The sequence below is a fragment of the Fringilla coelebs genome, assembly GCF_963513975.1.
Source record: "Fringilla coelebs genome assembly, chromosome: Z".
NCBI classification, from domain to species: domain Eukaryota; kingdom Metazoa; phylum Chordata; class Aves; order Passeriformes; family Fringillidae; genus Fringilla; species Fringilla coelebs.
The window spans coordinates 59,536,680-59,556,711 of NC_140031.1; the positions used below are offsets into that span (position 1 = coordinate 59,536,680).

Sequence of the window (20,032 nt, forward strand, 5' to 3'; positions counted from 1 at the left end):
TAAATCAAAACCTTATTATTTCAAGCAGATGGATTGCTCATTGTTATATTTTAAGAAACCTGCAGGAAGAAGGATTGATGACTTAAAAGTTTTCACCAGTCTCTAAATTATTTTTAAATCCTGCAGTGTCATATGCAACTGACTGTTTCACTTTCAGCATAACACCCAAACTAAGCACCGATTCTACTTTTTCCCTGCCGATATAGTATCTATATGTTTTATATTCCTGTTCCCAAATGCCTAATAGCAGGAATAATTTGTGTTCCTAGCAATAACAGTAAAAGAAAAAAAAAAAAAAGAACTACATAAGCATTACATATTATATCTATTCACTGCTTCACCTGGTGAAAAATGGACTGGAATTTACTGGAATTTTCTGCCCCTTCATCTTCTCTTAAATAATTAGTACTTTAAAAGTATTAATCTTTCTGCAACTGATCTTCACTTTGATCTGTTACATTCCAAATACCAGGAGGAAGACTTCTTCCTTATAGTAATTTCAAGCAATCAGTAATAAAGCTCCACAAATATAAGGAAATATCTTTAAGTGTGTAATGTCTAAACAATTTCTTTACTTCTGCTACCAATCATTATTAACAACTAAAGCCTTCCTCAGAACCTTGAATTCTCAATACCCCTTGGAAATATGACCTGTATCCATATTATATGAGCTTTGAAGGACAGTGAGGTGTGGTGACCCTGCGATGGAGCTGACAGCTCTGGCTGCTTGCTGTGGAAGAGGAGCACAAGCCATTGTGTTGAACATTTTTCCAAATCACAGATAACTTTGCAAAGGCCTTACACTAGATAGAAGGTTCTTAGAATTTTCCCATGTTTTTCTAGAGACAAGACAAGGGTCAACAGTGGAAGTATATGGGCAGGGACTGTAAGAGGAAAGGAAAAATCAAGACTTTTGTTGATTTGTTGACTTTGTTGAACTAAGAGTTGCTGTATGTATTCATCTATAGCATCAAACTATCTCAGCTCAAGATTGCCACATTTACTCATCAACCCTAGTATCTAGCACTCTAATGATCTAGAGCAGTGATATTTTAATCTTTATCGGACACTTGCTTGCTCTTTGAGTATGTCTGGGATATGTTCTAGGGAATTTCTGAGAACTATTTATTTCTGCTGATCCTAGCTGAGTTTTGCTGGTGCAATGCAGCACAGAAAATATGATGACTGTGCCTGTATGAATGGCATTTTGGTAGGGAATAAGAATACACAGGGACTACAGACACAGCATGACAAATTTATTCTCTGTTTAGCACAGTTTCCCCAGGTCAATATCATAGAGTCATAAAATAATTTGAGTTGAAGGGACGTTTTTAAGGTCATCTAGTTCCAATCTCACCCCTATGGACAGGGGCGCCTTCATTTAGACCAGGCTGCTCCATCCAGCCTGGCTTTGAACACTTCAGGGATGAAGCATCCACAACTTCTCTGGGTAACCTGTTCTAACAGTTCACCTCCCTCACTGTGAAAAATTCCTTCCTTATATCTAATCCAAATTGACCTTCCCATTGTTTCAAGCCATTGCCCCTTATTCTATCACTACATGCCCTTGACAAAAGTCCCTCTCCAACTTTCTTGTAGCCCCTTAAGGAACTGGAATGTGCTATAAGGTCTCCCTGGAGTCATCTCTTCCCCACGCTGAACGATCCCAGTTCTCACAGCCTTTCCTCATTGGAGAGGTGCTCCAGCACTCTGTCATCTGTGTAACCTCTTATGGACCTGTTTCAACAGGTCTATGTCCTTCCTGTGTTGGGACCCCGGAGCTGGATGCAGGCTTCCTCTCTCACCAGACCAGAGGGGCAGAATCCCCTCCCTTGCCCTGCAGGCTGCGCTGCTTTGTATGCAGCACAGGATACAATTAGCTCTCTGGGCAGCAGAAATCTTTACTAGAAAAGCTGTGAAAGATACAGCTGAGTATCACCCAGCAAGAGAGAGGACAATCCTGTAATTTGGAGTGGGCCAAGAGGAACTGTAAGTGTTTCCCTCAGTTTATTTTGCTGTCTGGGCTATAGTAAGTGAGCTGTTATTTAAACTTCTATAGAGGATGCCATTTTCACTGTGCTGGAAAGACTCAAAGCACTGCATCACAGTGAGTGATGTGTCATAAATAGTTGGCAACAGGTCTTCCTTGCATGGTATTTCCCATTTACAGCATTAGCCTTCTGCAAGCTCTTTCTCTTCTCAAAATCTATTTGCACACACAGCAAATTGCCTTCCTGATAAGGTCTGTTCTTCGAGAGCCAGGGCAGGAGTGAAAGGACTTTTTCAAGGCAGCACAGAGGATTGTCTTTGCTGTTGAGATAGGCTGCTTCCTCTCTCTATTTTTTGTCCTTTTCTCAGAGCTAAATTCTGTTGCCTTATTTGGTTCTTACATGCTCAAAACCTTCATTAATATCTAGGATATGGTTGACATAAATTTTGCCAGACTAGATAAGTTGCTTTCTAGCAAGAGCAGTTGTTTTATTTGAAATTGCATTATCATAAAGAGAAGCTTTATGAATCCCCACCCAGTGGAGTCAAAGAAAACATTGCTATCATCTCCAAGGCCTTTTATTGCTAAAATGCCTTTTTTTTTCTTTTTCAAATTATATCTCAAGCATAGCTTTTCTTAGTGCAAAACTTTCACTATTTTAATTTCTGCTTGCACTATATTCCAGCTATGAAACCTTAGCTGCAAAGTCATGTTTGACATATAATTCCATACTTACGCATAGACATAAATTCCTTTCAGAGGGAGAAAATACTTATGTTTCTCTGGAAAGAAACTGTATCTGTGTTCCATCTGCCTCATTGAAGTGTCTGGGCTACCCTGCAGTATTTAACATGACAAAAAGCCACCTATCTTTAGACAGTGAATCAGAACACTATCCATTCACTGGTGGCTAGATTCTGATTCACCCACAATATTCTCAAGTTTAAAAAAGCAATATGTCTCCTTGTTCTACACCGTTATTGCATGAATTTACTACAAGGAAAAAATTATCCAGCAAATACCCTGAATTTGGTAGAATGTTGCTTTGCATGTGGATCAAAGGCAGGATGAAAGCTGGTCCTCAAAATTCAGGCTTCTCCTACTGCTTTTTTCTCAGGGTATTAAAAGGTTCAGATTCAAGGGAGGAAAGAGATGTTATTTTCACCTTTCAGTCTTTGGTGGAAGTCAGAGGAATGGAGAAATGCTAGGGACAATGGAACTGGAGCCCTGGGTGACCAGCTGTCCTCTGAAGGACACCAGCCCTTGGGCTCACACCTTTGTATTGGAAAGGCAGCTGTAGCTCTGTGCCCTGTGGATGCCAGGCAGAAAAAATATTTCACTTCTCTTCTCTAACGCTGTGCCTGACCCCAGTGCAGAAAGTTGAGTCACAGAATTTGAATCCAGATTTGATTCTGAGTTTCACAAAAGTTTGCAGAAACCAGGATCTTGCAGTTTGTGGTTTTAAGACTATCTCTACCCGTCACGTGATCCTTGCTATCTAAACTGAAGCTTCTCTCAGTGCTGGTGATTGTTGAGCTATATTGGCCTTTGGCTGATGCATCAGATCCATAGTAAAAGCACAAATGGTCCTCGTATGAAAGAGCTTTGAGACAAATTTCCCATAAAATGAGTGTGTGAATTGGCCTCATTTCTATCACATACCTCTTTAACTTTGTTCAAAGGATTAATGTTTGCAATGTGCAGCAGGATGAACTGACTTTACTGACCTGCACGTTTATGCAATATTTACTTTACTGTTCATTGCAACGTTTCCAGAAGGTTTCATTTCTCCATTATGTAACTGCAAATTATCTGGGCTGGCACATGAAAGGGTGGCGGCTGTGGAAGACTGGTTGGGTGTGGTGAGTGTCAATGTGCTGTCAAGATACTTCAGTCCCCAGAGTGGTTGCTTGCATTGAAAGCAGAGGAGGACCTCCTCCCTTGGCCCGGAGCACTGCCCAGACGCACGCAAAGACTGCAGTCAGCACTGTGACCTTTTGACCTTCCTTATCTAAGACTATACCCCTTCCTTCCCATCAGAGAACATTTGGAAGCTGACCGGTACTAAATATTAGGTCTCTCTATGTAAATACAAAATATACTTGCATCCAAATTAGGAAAATAGATGTGATGAATAAAAGAAATCAATTATTCTTCCTGTTTCAGCTGGAAAAAATGTTAGTGTTTCCCTTCTCCTTACCCCGAACTTAAAAAATAAAGGGAAACGCCTATTATTTGCCAATTGTTCATTATAGGAGAGCTGAATTTCCCTCCAACTATGCTCAGTTGAACAGCTAAAACTGTGACACTCTGCTGGAGAATATTTTAATTAGGCTTGTATCTCTAATTTTCAAAAAAACTTTCACCTCTATGTGTTTCTGGCAGTCCTATTGATCAAAGGAAGCAATTTTGAGTGATTGAAACCTGACCTCACTTAACCACTTAAAAGCGGTGCCAACTTGCTCTTTGTTTTTGCACAAGTTGCTTTGTGCCATGGGTCTTGTCAGTGTCTGTTAGGTCTTCAAAAATTTAATGTGATTGACTAAGAAATCATTAGTCCAAATTCATAAAACAGCTGCAAAAAAATACCCCAAGTGTTCAAAGTACTACCATCTCCTACAACTGAAGTCATAACTGCTTTACATTGGTTCATATGTACTAAATCCATGTAAAGGAGATTGAGGAAACACTCTTAAACTAACAACCTTATCATTCACCAATTCTGTTACCAGAAAAGCACTATACTTGAGGCATTCATGTGCATGTCTAACTATACACAGATCTATCTGCTTTGGCAACCTATGGTTTACCTTGGGCTTCTACAACAGCTCTTGAAAGAAATTCAACATGTTTGCAAGACAGACTGCTTTTTCTAAGAAGAGAAAATTCCATCTGTTTGTGTCATAAAGCATAAATCCTCAAGTCATTGTAGCAGAATAATTAATCTCTGTTCATCCCGTTTTGCATGAACGCTGTGCACAGCACCAGCCAGAGAAACCCTGAGCACTGGGTGACACAGCTTACCCGGGGATTTGATTTGCCACATCAAATTCTGCAGGAAATTTTTTTTCATTTGATGGTTTGTTTTTTTAGGTAAAGTAGAAGCGACACTGGACCTCATACTGATCAATTCGTTCCCCCTGGTGGGCAACTCGGAGACATCACTTATATGTGTCACTTCCAAATGGCGTTCCCGTGAGTCTATCACAATAGGCCGGGACCAGGAGGATGTGGCAAACCAGCACCGAGAACCACTGGAAGTTAATGAAGATTCCAAGAGGGCAGCAGCCAAAACAGTGGTGTGGAAGAGGGAACAGGCCAGTGAAACTATTGGAGCATATTACTGTGAAGGGAAACTCAAGGATGAGGTGACAAGGATACATACCATGAAGATGCCACTGGGAGGTACAGTATAGTGGTCAGATCTGAATTTGCCATGGAACTGCTTGCAGACTGGCAGCTACCCCAGGCTGACACAAGTGGGCACAAACATGGTCCCAGACCAGGCAAGGCAGTCCTGAATCAATAAAAATGGACTTAGTTCATGGCTTTTTTTTTTTTTTCTGCAGTGGAGAGAAACTGGTTGGTACTAGGTGCTAGTCATTTCCTTGTGGAAGTTAGTCAGACACCTCTAAGTATTCTGCCTGCATCTGGCTACTGCCAGGAACACAAAGTCAGCAATTAAAGTGGCCTCACTGACCCCGTGGAATAACATACGTGGCAACTCCTGCACTGGGCTTCTTGCATGTCAGACACTTGATTTCAAACAGGCTCCCATTTTTGAAGTTTGACAGGTCTGAGATGTAGATAGCTAAGCATCACTTTTCTATCTATCTTAAGTAAATAGGCAACCTGAGCCCAGAAAATAATTGCCTTGCCTAAGATCAGCAGCACTGGATTTGCATAGTCTGTGTCAATGTGGGAAAAAAAAAAAAAAAGGCATCCCTCTCAGCATTGGAAAGGAAGTCCAGAGAAGTTTTCCAAAATCTGAGAAGGTTATTCACAAAAATCCACAACAGATTTCACTATTCATTTGATTTTGGTTCTAGGTCATGCACAATAGTAAAAGCAAACGTGCAGGGAAATAGTGGGACAAGAAGGTGAGATTTCTAAGGTCCATTACATTGCATTTCCCTGTGTTCAAAATTTCTCTTGTTTCTGGACATCATTAGACTTCTGGGACAATTTCCAAAGCAGAGATCACCATCAACTACAGAAAGGCACAAGCAATTTTGAATAATTTTCTGCAGCAAATCACATTTTCAGAACCTAAGATAATTTAAAATAGATTTTACTGTTCTGCTAATGTTTTGTGCCATGGCAACTGGTCTGTAAGGACGCTTGACAATTTTAATCTTTCTTTATAAGATTTTAGTAAGAGCAATTTTTGTTGTAGGTATCTCCTGAAATTACATAACAAATTTATAGAAGGAGATTTTTTCATTTGTAAGAACTGTAGCTAGTGCCCATTATTATTTCCTTGAACATGGGTAGGTTGGAAGCAAGCTAAGTAGGACATGTACATTTTTCTTTGGCTTATGTTTTCTCTGACCAAATATGGTCTTTGAAGGGTTGGATTGGTCACCAAGAAAGATCTGCAGATGCAGACTGACAACTCCATTGATTCAAAGGAGGGTGCAGTGAGGAGGAGATAAGATAATAGTCCATGGAATGTCAATGTTACCCTGCCTGTGGCAGTCTGCCAGCAAGCTGGGCACATTTCTAGCTGTTGTAGAGCAACATGCATGGGAGGAAGAATGTCTTCTGAATTGATCAGTTCTTTCCATTTGGTATCTGTGGGCCTAGGAGCAGAGAATTTTAAGTAATTAAATTCTGAAGTCTTCTTTTGTGACACATGTTGCTCTAAACCGAAGTAGCATTCACACCAGTAGTTGGTAAGTGTCTTGGATTAATTTCCAGGTTTGAATACCTTTCTCAGATTTTATCTGCAAAAGTTTTCACTAATAACATTCAAGCTAGCAAATCCTCAGTGAAAGCATACAATCTAATCAGATTAGATGGGGGAGAGAGAGGTACATCAGAAATTCTCAGAGCTATAAAAGTGCACAGAAAGTGAAGAAAGAGGTTAAAGAAAGATTGTGGGGTTTGGCAAAGCATACGTATCTGGAAAACAGACCTTCCACTTAACTGTTGTCTTCATAATTTTTAAAGGCAGCATATGTTTTTCAACACCAAAAATTGAGGTGAAATGTGCAGCTTCCCATTGGAGACACCAAAGTGAAAGGAAAAACAGCACTTTTTTTTTTCTGGAAACCCAGACACTGTTTTGCATCCTCCTGGCATGGACTGGTGAAACAGTCACTAAGCATTAATCATTTTGGTAGCCCTACTGACTCATTTGGAGCTGCCATCTCCCTGATTATATACCTATTATCAAATATGAACATATAGTGAAGAATTTTGCAGTGTAATATGGAAACAGGTTCATTTTCCTGATTTATTTTACTATCTGCTATTCTGAAAGCAACAAGTCCATTCTCCTGAATTCTTTATATTGAAACATTATAGTTACACATGTAGTATTCATACAGGCAATGAGAGAGAACAGTTTATGCTTTATCTTATGGGGAATGATCCTTTTTCTGTGTAAGTACACATCTCTAGAATAAAACACCACAGAGCGTTCTCCTTCTAGTCAAATACAATTTATTCAATTTCCCTACACAATAAGTGTTTGTTTTCATACATGGGATTGAGTTTTCCCCACAGAAACTCAACCATAGAGCTGTCAAAGGGACAATAATGGAAAATGCAAGCAGTAGAGCATCATGGCATTTGTCCTGCAGCTCAGTTTGTTATGTCTCTATAAGGAATTGGCACACTTGAGATGTGAAATCATGTAATACAAGTCACAATCTAAAAATACGTTGGAGCTTAGCCCAACAGGGAGTGTGCATTCCTTTCCATTGCAACAATACTCTGTGGTTTAGCCTAACATGCAAAGAAAAGTAGAGGGAAATAAAAAAGTTCAATATCTTGTTAAAACAATTAGCATTGTCTCACTAAATATGGTCCAAAAAGGACTGCAACAAAACCCCTTAGGATCATTTGTAGTTAACAATTTTTTGCAAAAGCTGTTGAATTATTTTTTTTCTTAAATAGATAATGATTTTTCACTATGCATTTGTTACTAATAAATAATTTCTAACTTGAGAGCCAACAGTAAATTGGAATTGTTTTCAGTTTTTGTTGCCTGTTTCTAATGAAAACTTAGTTCATTATTCTATATTAGAATTTTCTGTTTCTCTAAGATGTAGGTGTAGATACCAATGTTTAGGTAAAATGACAAAAGCATGTACTTAATTTGAAGCAGGAAGAACTCCTGCTGAAATCAATTGTATATAACTAAGAAAGCAAAGAAAACGTGTGGCAGAGTCTCAGAGCATAACCACTAGAACTGTGCAGGGGATGGAAATTCCATCCTGCAAAGAATTGTGTATTTTCAATAGTTGTCTTGTTTCCAACTATAAATAAAACATTAAAATGTCAAAATTTTCAAGGAAATAATATCCTAGGAGATAAATTGGCTTGGATCAATAAAAATGTCTTCATCCTTGCTCAGATTTTCTTTCTTTAATTTTACATCGTGTGATACAAACATTTTTGTTTTTAACTTAAAATTCTATTTTGTAATGAAAATATCAAAGTGTTCTTTCTTTTATTGCAAGAATATCATCTTTTTTACTCCCTCTGATTTTGCAAAATAATGTTGTGGAGGTACTAGCAGAATATCTGCCTCATACAAACTTTGATATAGCATCTATCTGCTCATTTTTTACAGCTCTGTTGCATATAAAATATGACAGAAAGTTACTTCATCATTTTTTCTCTGCTTTCTGATTCTATCTCTGTGTATTTCTTTCCCACCAAATTTTAGCCAGCCACAAGCTCAAAATTATTTTTCTACAAATTGGAGAAATTCATTTTCTCCATTTTTATACCAATCCTTTGATATGAACCAAGGGATATTTTATTGACAGTTTTGTGAAAATGAACCAAGAAAGAAGGCATTATTCTAGATAAAGGGCAATTTTTTATTAATAAGTTGTCTAACAGTTTATATTAACTTGTATATATGTTCCTTAAAAAAATATTTGCTGTGAAATAAATACTTGGTGTGAAAATATTTGCTGTGAAATGGAACCTCTGAAAATGCAGAGCTGTATAGGAGCATGAATGGGTCTTCAAGGATTCCTTTCAGCTGAAACTCAGGTGGGTCTTATGTCAGAAAAGTCTCACTCACCTGGCTGGGGAGGCAGGTGGCAGCAGAAGGAAAAACAAAGATGGATGGACTTACATGAAGGAACTTGCATAGGAGGAACCCTTAAGGCTAAAAAACTTCAAATCTAGAAAGAGCAAAGGGATTGGTTTAAATCAATACATCATTCCCCTGAGTGCTCTAAAAGGGAAAGTACAGAGGTACCAAATTTTCCATCAGGTAAGGAGCTTGATAGTTAGAAAGTCAATTTGGCTAATTCTAGAATAGGTTTTTTTCCATAGGACATATAAATGACAGTTATGGCATAAACCCTCATAGCAAAAAATTGCCTGAAAACCTGTATTTGTCCTCAAAACACTTCACAACATTCCCTTTGAATTTTCCAAGTAAATGAAAGGAAGCATCCTTAACTTCTAGCTTGTTTCAATGTAATGTGGTAATTAAAATTACCATTTCACTAGTTTCATCAAAGCTGCCATTTCAAGAAAGAACTATTTCTTGAGTTTTTTCTGTCCCCCAGTCATCTTCTGATGTACTGATAAGAAATAGACAGAAATGTTGGGAAAATAATTTTATCTACTGCTTTCTTTTTGTTTAAATCAAGATCTACAAACAAAGGTATAAAAGTGCCTTTCTGTTTAAGCAGGAAAATGATTTTTAATTTCCCTGCTGGAAAACTGGCTCATCTACACCAGTCTCTCACACAGAATTTTTATTTTCACTAAGCCATATTTTCAGGTGAGACTATCTTGGTAAAAGTACCACAGCCTGTGAATGTGATTTTTTTGCTTTTATTTTCTGGAAATACATGCTCTGTATTTCCAGAATTTGGTGAACTAACAAAAATACAGACCTACTACATATACCTCACCTCCCAGCCCTACATGATTGTGGTCTCCTGAGCTATCTCACAGTTCTGCATTATAAAGCTTAAGTAGAAGAGAACTTAAGTCACTTTAGGTATTTATTTGCCAGTGACAGCTTGTTCCCTACAATACAATTCCCAGTACTTTTTCCAGTCTGCTTTAAAAATGTCTTAAGAGATGAAGAAACTTTGGAAAGGGTTTTACAGCCAGTTGGAGTTCCTAGTTAGAAACTCTTTTCAGTTAGCCAGAAGCCAATTATTTTTTTCATGCCTCAGGTTCTAGGGGCAGTCTGTTGTTCCACGGTGTAGGCAAGTCCTCTGTATTTGCCAAAGCATAGATCGAGGCTGCTGATGGTAAAGAATCACTTTATGCTCTAAAGAAATTGAGGTGTCAAAATCTGAGTGAGGCTCATGCTGCAGACCATTCTCAGCTATCAGGCCAGAGACCAGATAGAGACAGTAACTGCTATTTATCACATACTTCTGTTTTCAGCTTCGTTCCACCCAGTGGCATTAACTGTTACAGCAAATAAGGGAGAGCATGTGAACATCTCCTTCATCAGAATGGCATCAAAAGAGGAAGATGCAGTGATCTACAAGAATGGTATTCAATTTTTCTTGTCTTTTCTCTTTCTGCTATAATTGTTTTAGTTGAGGCCCAATTTTAAAGTTATGCCTGCTGATGCCCAGCTGTAGCAGGCATCATTCCTCATACATTTAATGTTTCCTAAAGGGGTGAATTTCCATATCCAATATATTGATCTGACCTGTTTCTCTTCCACCAAAATGCTCAATCCTCTGTTTATATCTCTGCTTTGTTTTTTGTTTTAATTTTTGATTTCCTTCTACATCTCTTAATATATTTGCCTGGTTGTTTGTAGATTGTTTGTTTGTTTTTATTTCTGGGCCACTGTGAAAGTCCAGTTAGAGTATCTTTCACTGCATTTCTACAGTTTTTCAAGTGATACTTTGCATTCTTCAGGAGGCTTTTTGAGGCCATTTACCTTCTACAATGCCCTTCAAGTTAAGAAATTAATCACCAGTACTCTGCTATTAGAAAGAAAAAACTGTAAACAAAATCTAGTGCTTATTTCATTCAACTACAAGAGTTAGGTTGTAAATTTTGTCATTTTGTAACACCAACTCTTCTGTCTAGCATGGCACCTAAATCACATGTATTCACTGGTCACTTGCGAACTGCTCCTGCTTGACGCTTAGAGATATGTGCAGGTTGCTATCTACCTTCTGTAGAAAAATACAAAAATAGAGGTCACTATAATTCACAGTGCCTTCACAATCAAATTGTTAAACCACAACAAATTATGATTGTGGGAAGCACCTTTAATGTTCTGCTTCATCTTTGACAGTCTAGCTTACAGTGAGCCACCAGGAAACAGGGATGAAATAGAGCTGGATGAGGCAAGGAGGTGTCATCGCGCTGCAAAAGAACTCATGTAGTGAGTCAGCCTCAACCCCAGTTACTGATTATCTGGAGCACTTCAATAGGCTGGAAGAGTTAAATAGACAAAAGGTGTCTGTTAAAAGGCAATAGGCAAAGTAGCCTTTCACAAATACCTGTTTCTTTGGACTTCAGAGACTTAGCACAGCAGACAAGTTTGCCGCCACTTGTCCTTAAAGAGTCCCTAGGAAAATTTTGTGATCTCTTATCACCAGTTTCTCAGAAAAGAGCCAGATGAGATATTGGAGCAGGACTGCTTACATCATGCTACTTCCTTAGCTGCAATTCCATCTGGAAATTCAGCGAAAAATCTCAGATTGCCTCTGGACAGTAGGTCAAGTTTTTCAGCTGATGTTGATGTTGAATCAACATTTCTGAGAAGTCCTGATGCAGCAGCTGGAAAAGAAGAGAGAAGGGCTTCTACTATATTTAGCTGTTGCAGTCTTTCTCATCAGTTGTTTCAAGTACTGCTTCCCCCTTACAGAATCTCACAATGGCTGTCTAGACAAAGAAATGGTTCTGCTAAACAGGGCTGCTTTAAGACATTGGCATAACATCTTGGAAAACAAGTCATTAGAATTGAGCCTTGCTTAGCAGACTGTAAGCATAAGGCTTTCTTAATGCTTTGTTGTCAAATTTTTATGCAGCTTGTAACTCAAAGGAGTTGAGTTACTAGAAAATGCCCCACAGTTTCAAAACAAATCCCTTTAATTATTTGTTCTTTTAATTTAGCTCTGTTTTTATGGAGAATTGTTGTCATGTTCTGTCATGGACAAAAGTGACCCACAATCTTTCTGCTGTTTTGGTTATCATCCTCAGCAAAGTTCTACATTTCTAGGCTGCCTGAAATTTGACAACAGTCAAATTCACAGTATGTATGGTCACAGACAGCAGAGGTCCTACCTGATGCTGTTTACCTTCTAAATAATTTAAGAAAAGTGAAAAAAGGGGAAAAAGGGAAAAAAGTTGTTGCATTTTCAGTGTGACTGTAAGGGAATGTAAAAGATGAGGACACTTTGATTCATGAGACTACCATTTGTAATGGTCATTCAGCCATGCAAGCTTGCGAATCAGAATAGGATCAGACTGTCTGGGTTGTTAATGTGAGCAAGCTGGGATTTGCAGCAAGGAGAAGTCCAGAGGGAGACCTCTATAGCAGCCTTCCAGTACTAATGAGAGCTGAAGGAAACCCAGAGAGGGACTTTTGACAGTGACAGGACAATGGGGAGTGGCTTTAATCTGAAAAAGGGTGTGTTTAGATCAGGTACAAGAAAGAAATTTTTGTATGTGAATGTAATAAATTGTTAGAACAGGCTCTCCATATAAATGTTGGTTACTCCATCCCTGGAAGTGTTCAACGCCAGACTGGATGGGGCCCTGAGCAACCTGATCTAGAGGAAGGTGTCCCTGCCCATGGCAGGGGGTTTGAAACTGGATGATCTTTCAGGCTCCTTCCAACGTAAGCTATTTTAGTGAGTGTCATATGGACATGCAGTAGTCATAAAATCACAGTTGTGCTGTGTGGGTATATTGGTAGATGACTTTGTTTGTACAGTGGGGATGAGCATGTGCACAAATATTTTAGTGAGATCTAGTTGGACCTGGCATCAACCTACTGCAGCAGCCTTGCTCGAACAGACTGGAGTGGAAAGACTCCTGAGGGTCCTGAAGTTCAATGGATGCAGCTTCTCTTTGACAGAAACCAGTGTTCAAATATTGTTACTTGTGACCCAGAGGGATGGAAGAAGACCAAATACTATTGCCTTATTTAACAAACATGTATGACCAAGCACAACAATCTTAGAATAAAATAAAAATGGTCTTTGGTGAAAAAAACTGGAAGAAACAGAAAAGTGTTAAATCTGGGAAGAAAAGATAAAGATATGCTGAGCTCTTCCTGCTTTTGTCTCCTAAGTAAATCTTTGTGCTAGTCAGACTGAATTAGACCTGGTTGGCATTTGCTCTTCAACTCCAGCCACTCTAGAATCCTTGTGGATTGTTATGCCTTACTTCATAAAAGACCCAGAAACAAAATGAACACTTTTAAGCACCAAGCTCTTATCAAAGCTGAGTGTGAAGTTGTTTGTCTTGTTTATCTACTAAATCTCCTCAAGATCTCTCTTCCTTTTTACTTGCACTTTTCCAGTTATGGAAAACCAGTATAGCTAGAGTTGTCGGAAAATTCATAATTAATTAAAAAAAAAGATTCTGCTGCTTAGCTTGCCCCAGCTGTCCTTCAGTTACCAATACAAGCTCACATCTTTATTTAGAAGGTGAATGACATCTGTGGTATATATGTGCTCCTTCCTCAGGCTCCTTCATCCACTCTGTGCCTAGGCATGAAGTGCCAGGAGAGCTGGAAGTCTCCTATCCTCAAGTTCAGCCACAGGATGCAGGGGTTTACTCTGCCAGATATATAGGAGGAAACCTTTTTACTTCTGCTTACACGAGGCTTATTGTAAGACGTAAGTTCTATTAATGTGTGGGGATGATTAATAATTTAAAGTCAAAATTAATCTGAAAAGAAACACATTGCCCAGATAAGGACCAAAATCTTTCTTGACATTTGCTGCTATTAGATTATGTCAGAAGAAAGTTTTGTACCAAGGGCCTTTGGTAAAAGCTGATATTGATGTCAACAGCTGAGAGGAAAAAAAAAAAACACCCCATCAGATTTCAGTTGAGCTCATCTTAGCTATTGCCAGGACAGCTAGCTCTTTTGTCAGCATCTCAGCTTTTCAAACGCTACAAATGAATAAAAGAGGTAATTCTTCACTGGGTCTTCCTGTTCTCTGTGGTGGGTTATATCCAAACCTCACTTATCCTGAGGTTCATCATCTTTAGCATACATTATTATAACTTCACAAATTACCTTAGTTTTAATTGGCTCTTAGGGTTCACTTCCTACTGGATGAAAAGAGTTGGGATATTTTCCAAGAAATATTTTACATACTTTGCTGCTCATGCTGCTGTGTCCATCAGATATAAAGAAAATTATATTCTGTTAACTTGGACAGAAATATAAAACTGATGTGAAAAAATAGATGGCTGTTCAAGTATCTCACATTGTAGAGAAAATATTTAGGATGATAATACACATACCATTCATGAATATCCACACGATAGTTCCAGGAGTTGTGAATAAATAAATGTAATGCCCCAAATTTGGATTTTGAAGTTACTGCTACCTTATTAACGACAATGGTCCAGTTGGCTGCCATGTGGGATTCCATATAGCTTGTACTTTTATGTACTTTGCTGTTTGCTCTAAAAAGAATTTTACAGCTTGAAGGTTTACTGAATGAGAAGACAACAAATATGTCATTATATTCTTCCATAAAAGGATGTGAAGCTGAGAAATGGGGCCCTTCCTGTAGCTTCCACTGCCCTTCCTGCACAAACAATGGCATTTGTCATGAAGATAGTGGGGAATGCATCTGTCCTCCAGGTTTTATGGGAAAAACATGTGAGAAAGGTAAGTAAATAATATTTTCTGCAATTGCTTATTAATTTGTTCTCAGTAAAAGAAACTGGCACATTATTGAGGGAAGCATCATATGGAGTACCTGGTTTTACACTTGAAAGCTGCAGCATTTACAGCTGGTGCTAGAGACATGACAGAGACGGGTGAGATGAATCCTGAAGGTTCTGGCTGTTCTTGCAGCTGTGATTTAATTTCTCTCTCTCTTCTTCTAGTAGAGTAGTAGAGATTATTTTGCTAGGGATGATGAATGTTTCCAACACTTCTTGATCAATATGCACTTGGACAGTATGCTACCTCATATCTCCTAGGCCCCTTTTCTCACAAAAGGCTGGACCGGGTATCTTTTGAAGTCACTTCCAATCTGGGCTGTGCTATGACTCCCTTGAAATGAGTATGCTCAGTGCTGCTGATCAACTTAAATGCATAGTGGACATCTTAAAAATACATTGGCACCAGGAAATATGCTATAGATTCCCTGGCTGCTTCTGAAGAAGCCTAATGTGCTCACAGGGTGCTTTGTCTCTGTAGGGACATCAACAGTGTATATCTGCTTGTGCAAATCTGTGTGTGAGGCAAGTAGTTTGGATTCTGGAAAAATTAGAGTTGGCATCACACTGTTTTGACTCCTCCAAGCATCTTTTGGGTTCATTGCTAAATATGTATCCTTTTATTTGACTGAATTGCAGCACTGAAGATACTAGAGCTAAGCTGCTGGAATAGTTGGCACTCGAAGCACTCCAGCATAGCACTGCTCTTATCATAGAAGCAAAACCTTTACATCAGCAGTTTCATGTACATTCACCACTAAGAATACTTGGGTTTCATTGCACTGATTGTCCATTTTACATTAGAAAGGCCCATAAACAATTTATTGCTGAATCTGTGTCCCCATAAATCTAAAGCAAGGGTGCTTGGCTAACAGATCCTCACAGTGAGAAAATTGTTTCTGCTGCCTGTACTTGACTATTAGAACAAGTGTGGCTTAAGTTGCTGTGGTTGTTAATATATTTGAATGATCAAAGTACTATTTTTAATTTAAATTCATGTTTTCTCTTGACTAATGCAGTATCATTAGAAGCACTAGCTCTTTCATGGACAATGCCATTGGGTTATTCTTTCCCTCTCTCCCTTCAACAGCTTGTGGAGCCAACACGTTCGGCAAAACATGTGAAGAGACCTGTAAAGAAAATTATGGTTGCAGAAACTTTATGTTCTGTCTACCAGATCCTTATGGTTGTTCTTGTGCCACAGGATGGATGGGACTGGAATGTGATAAAGGTATAGTGGAAAAAAAAAAGAATGGGAGGATCCTTAATGTTCTGCCCACAGGAAATACAAAAGAGAACCAACAGAGAAGAGTAATAGATGATATATTTTACAGTCATGTGAAAAGTCTTTTTCTGTAATGAGACTGAAAAATACTGGAAGACATTTTCTCGCACCTTTGCACTAACTGCAACATATGTACTTGCAGAATGCAAACCTGGGTTTTATGGGTCAGATTGCAAACTCAAATGTAATTGCCACAATCGAGGAACATGCGACAGATTTAAGGGCTGCATCTGCTCCTTCGGATGGCATGGTCCACAATGTGAAAAAAAAGGTAAAGTAAGGTACTAAATGGTTGTTCCCAGTGTAACTAAAACAGATCTTAACGCTGGTACAGCATTACCATTCCAGGCTGGTATTCTTGCTCCACCCACTACTTTCCAGCAGCATGGACACTTCTGTACAGCCTCATTTCAATACAGTATTTTTAAGCTTCTGATTTATATGTTGCATTTATTAGGATGATACCATTAGATTTTCAAGCTTTACTCCATAGGACTTGATTGATCTTAACATTAATCCCTGACAGAAGCTGCACATCCAGCTTTTTGTATTAACTCATGGTATTTTACTGTTGCCTACCTCTTATTTGGGTGCATACATGCCTATACCAAGAACTTCATGACCTGAAAGTGATGACTGAGACACTAAGACAACACCAGAGTTTAAAACTGCTCTGTCTCTCTGGGAGAAAGCAAAGTTTTACAAAGCTGAACACACTTGTCTCATTGGATTCAGGGAAGGTATTCTATAAGATGCACTCAGCATTTATTATTTTAGCTAGATAAATAAAGTGACAAATCCACTACCGATTTGTGAAACTTTTCAAGAACAAAACCAAATAGAGAAATAAGGCTCTGATCCAACCAGCCAAAATATACTGTTGCAATCTGTCTGGTCTTACAAAGAGTCAAAATAGAGAGCAAGTAGGTACTGTACATTCAGAACAAAATGTGTGCATGATTTTGCCATGGCTAGACTGTTTGTGCTTAAAATATCAACAACAAAGAGAGGAGAAGGATTAGAAAAAGAAATGAGTGAACACAGGACTTGTTCCTTCTCACATTATATATAAAATGATGTAAAAATGTTGACCTTGCAAAGCATGATTCCTGCATATGCCCATGTGAGGGAAAGCAGAACAGACACCTACACTGCCTGCACACCTAAGCCTGTCTTTTAAAATGTCTGTTGGAAAGGTAACATTCTACTATATCTCTTCTGTAGGTTCAGCAGATCTTTCACCTCAGATAGTAAACTTACTAGATCCTGTGGAACTCAATTCTGGCGTTGAGTTCAAGCCAATTTGTATAGCAACAGGGATGCCGCTTCCTAAATCCGAAGAATTCAAACTCTTGAAGCAAGATGGAACTGTCCTGAGGGTAGGCTCCTGATCAATAGCTTTCTGCTGTTTCTAATGTTTATATTGACTTTATCTGTAGTTAATGCATACTATGGTTTTCAAGCATAATATGAAATTTTGATAATCTGGGCTACCCCATTATCTTCTCAGCACATATGAAAATAAGAAGTTGACCCTTATAGATCCTTTTTATAGATATCACTAAACTCAAAGCATCATTGGAATACTCCAAAATGCCCAATTTTTCAGGTCCTGTACATCTTTTGTCATTTCAGCCTGATGAAATTTCTACCAGTAATCGCTCTGAAGCCATGTTTAGAATAAATCGAGTCCTGCCCGGTGATACAGGAACTTGGGTTTGCAGTGTGCAGACAGTAGCAGGAATGGCAGAGAAACCATTTCAAGTTACAGTCAAAGGTAAAAGCTTTCTTCAAATGTCCTTGTCTCTCTAAACACAGCTTTATACTCTAGCATATCTGAGCTTTCTGTTCTCTGCACTGCTGGAAATGCCTGAATAAATATTTACAGTTGGAATATGAACAGAAACCCATTATAAGTAACATACGAATTATGTATATTGAAAGAATAAGTATGATAATAAGGTTTAGAAGAACACCCAAGGTTTTTTTTAAAGTGTCTTAACTGTCAGCTTGAGCACATTAAGCCCCATCAATTTTATGAGAGGTTTGAAGAGCACCTTTCATTTTCCTACAGATCTAGGAATAAACATAGTCTTACTGATATAGGAAGGTAAAAGGTTAGTTTAATACATGCATTCTTGTTCAGTTCCTCCTGTGCCACAGTATGCCCCCAGGCTGACAGACAGAGGACATAATTTTCTCATCATTGATATCAATGCTGAGTTACACAATGGAGATGGACCTGTTGTGTCAACAAAACTTCTGTACAAGCCAGCAAGACGTTATCAGTCCTGGATGTCTGTGGAAGGTAAGAGGATGTTCTTCAATTCCCTTAAAGACATGTGTTTCTGTTCTTGATTAGCCTCAAAAGACTCTACAATGCATAGGAATTAAATCTTTTGTGACTGGATGTGTGACTGCTTATCACTACACATAATGCTCATGTGGGTGTGTTACACCAATGGTTGTTGAAAGTGTATATTCACTTCAGGAACAAAAGGTTTTCCCCTCCTTCCTTAGGATTAAGTGTACTCAGTATTGGGCCCAGCTGTTTTAAACTTCCATGTAAATGGAAGATATTCAAAAGCAGTGGGCAGTATGGAGACATGCTGGGGCATCTACCATCTGGCTTGTGTTCATTGTGGCCCTAGTGAGACAAATAACTTACCAAAATATTTATCAGTAATGGTATAGGCAAAATGAAACCTGCTTATGAGTTAGATGACCTCCTCTAGTTATGCTTTCAAATTTTATGCATAGCCTAAAATACTACAGGAAACATTCCAGGACCTTTAACAACAGTTGTTACTAAATCAGTACAACCCAAGATCTGGGTACAGAATGGACATTGGCTAAGCAACCAGTATTGTTTTGTCCTGAAAGAATGGCAGATGAAGCAACCTTTGGACAAGGTTGGAGCTCAACTTAAGAATAATTATTTTATACTTCTAGTTAGTTTATCCTACTGAATCAAGAACAACAACAAAAAAAGGAGCCTGTGTATCTTACCTTGTATTTTCCAAACATTTTCTTCCATAACATATTTCAACATGGGCCATGGCTTTACTTACTTTTGACTTTTATTGTCAGTAAAAGGCACAACTAAAAGACTGGACCATCTAGAACCCAAAACTGAGTATCAGTTCTGTGTTCAGCTGAGTCGGCAAGGGGAAGGTGGGGAAGGCCATCCTGGACCACAGGCCAGCTTCACAACAGCTGCACTTGGTAAGGGATCACCATGGTTTCTCACAAATGGGGTATTTCAGCTCTTTTTCTCTGCTGTCTGTTCCCTGATCTCTGTCATAACACTTTCACTTGAGCAAAGAAAGTTGCACTTGAAAATTTTGTACACTCTTTCAAAAGAATCTCAGGCAAAAGGATATTTAAAACAAAAAACAAAAAACAAAACAAAAAAAAAAAAAAAAAGAGAGAAGGGAAGGAAAAGAAAAAAATCAAAAAACAGAGGTGAAGAAAACCAGAAAAAGGCAGAGCTATTATTTTCCCTGATTTAGAGATGAGGGATCTAGAAAAGGAAAAATTATATATTTTTTCTGGCAATGCAACAGAGTTGGAGATAAGAATCACTTTTTTGCAGTCCTTCCTCTTAGTGTTAGATCAATTTACTTTAAAACTGAAGATGTTTTAACAAGCCAGAAAGTTTT

General features: G+C 38.5%; 1 protein-coding gene across 4 annotated transcripts in view; it reads left to right on the top strand.

The window, feature by feature from the left end:
- The window catches only part of TEK (TEK receptor tyrosine kinase), a 38,992-nt gene that overhangs the window by 6,743 nt on the left and 12,217 nt on the right, over nucleotides 1-20,032 (top strand). For 3 of the 4 annotated variants that reach the window (XM_084225749.1, XM_084225750.1, XM_084225752.1), the window contains exons 2-11: nucleotides 5,084-5,395; nucleotides 10,589-10,699; nucleotides 13,867-14,019; nucleotides 14,898-15,029; nucleotides 16,176-16,316; nucleotides 16,513-16,641; nucleotides 17,595-17,749; nucleotides 18,006-18,147; nucleotides 18,517-18,678; nucleotides 19,461-19,595. In XM_084225749.1, the coding sequence (XP_084081875.1) occupies nucleotides 5,084-5,395; nucleotides 10,589-10,699; nucleotides 13,867-14,019; nucleotides 14,898-15,029; nucleotides 16,176-16,316; nucleotides 16,513-16,641; nucleotides 17,595-17,749; nucleotides 18,006-18,147; nucleotides 18,517-18,678; nucleotides 19,461-19,595 (1,572 nt within the window). The remainder of the gene's footprint in view (nucleotides 1-5,083; nucleotides 5,396-10,588; nucleotides 10,700-13,866; nucleotides 14,020-14,897; nucleotides 15,030-16,175; nucleotides 16,317-16,512; nucleotides 16,642-17,594; nucleotides 17,750-18,005; nucleotides 18,148-18,516; nucleotides 18,679-19,460; nucleotides 19,596-20,032) is intronic. The other variant, XM_084225751.1, reaches the window with a different exon arrangement.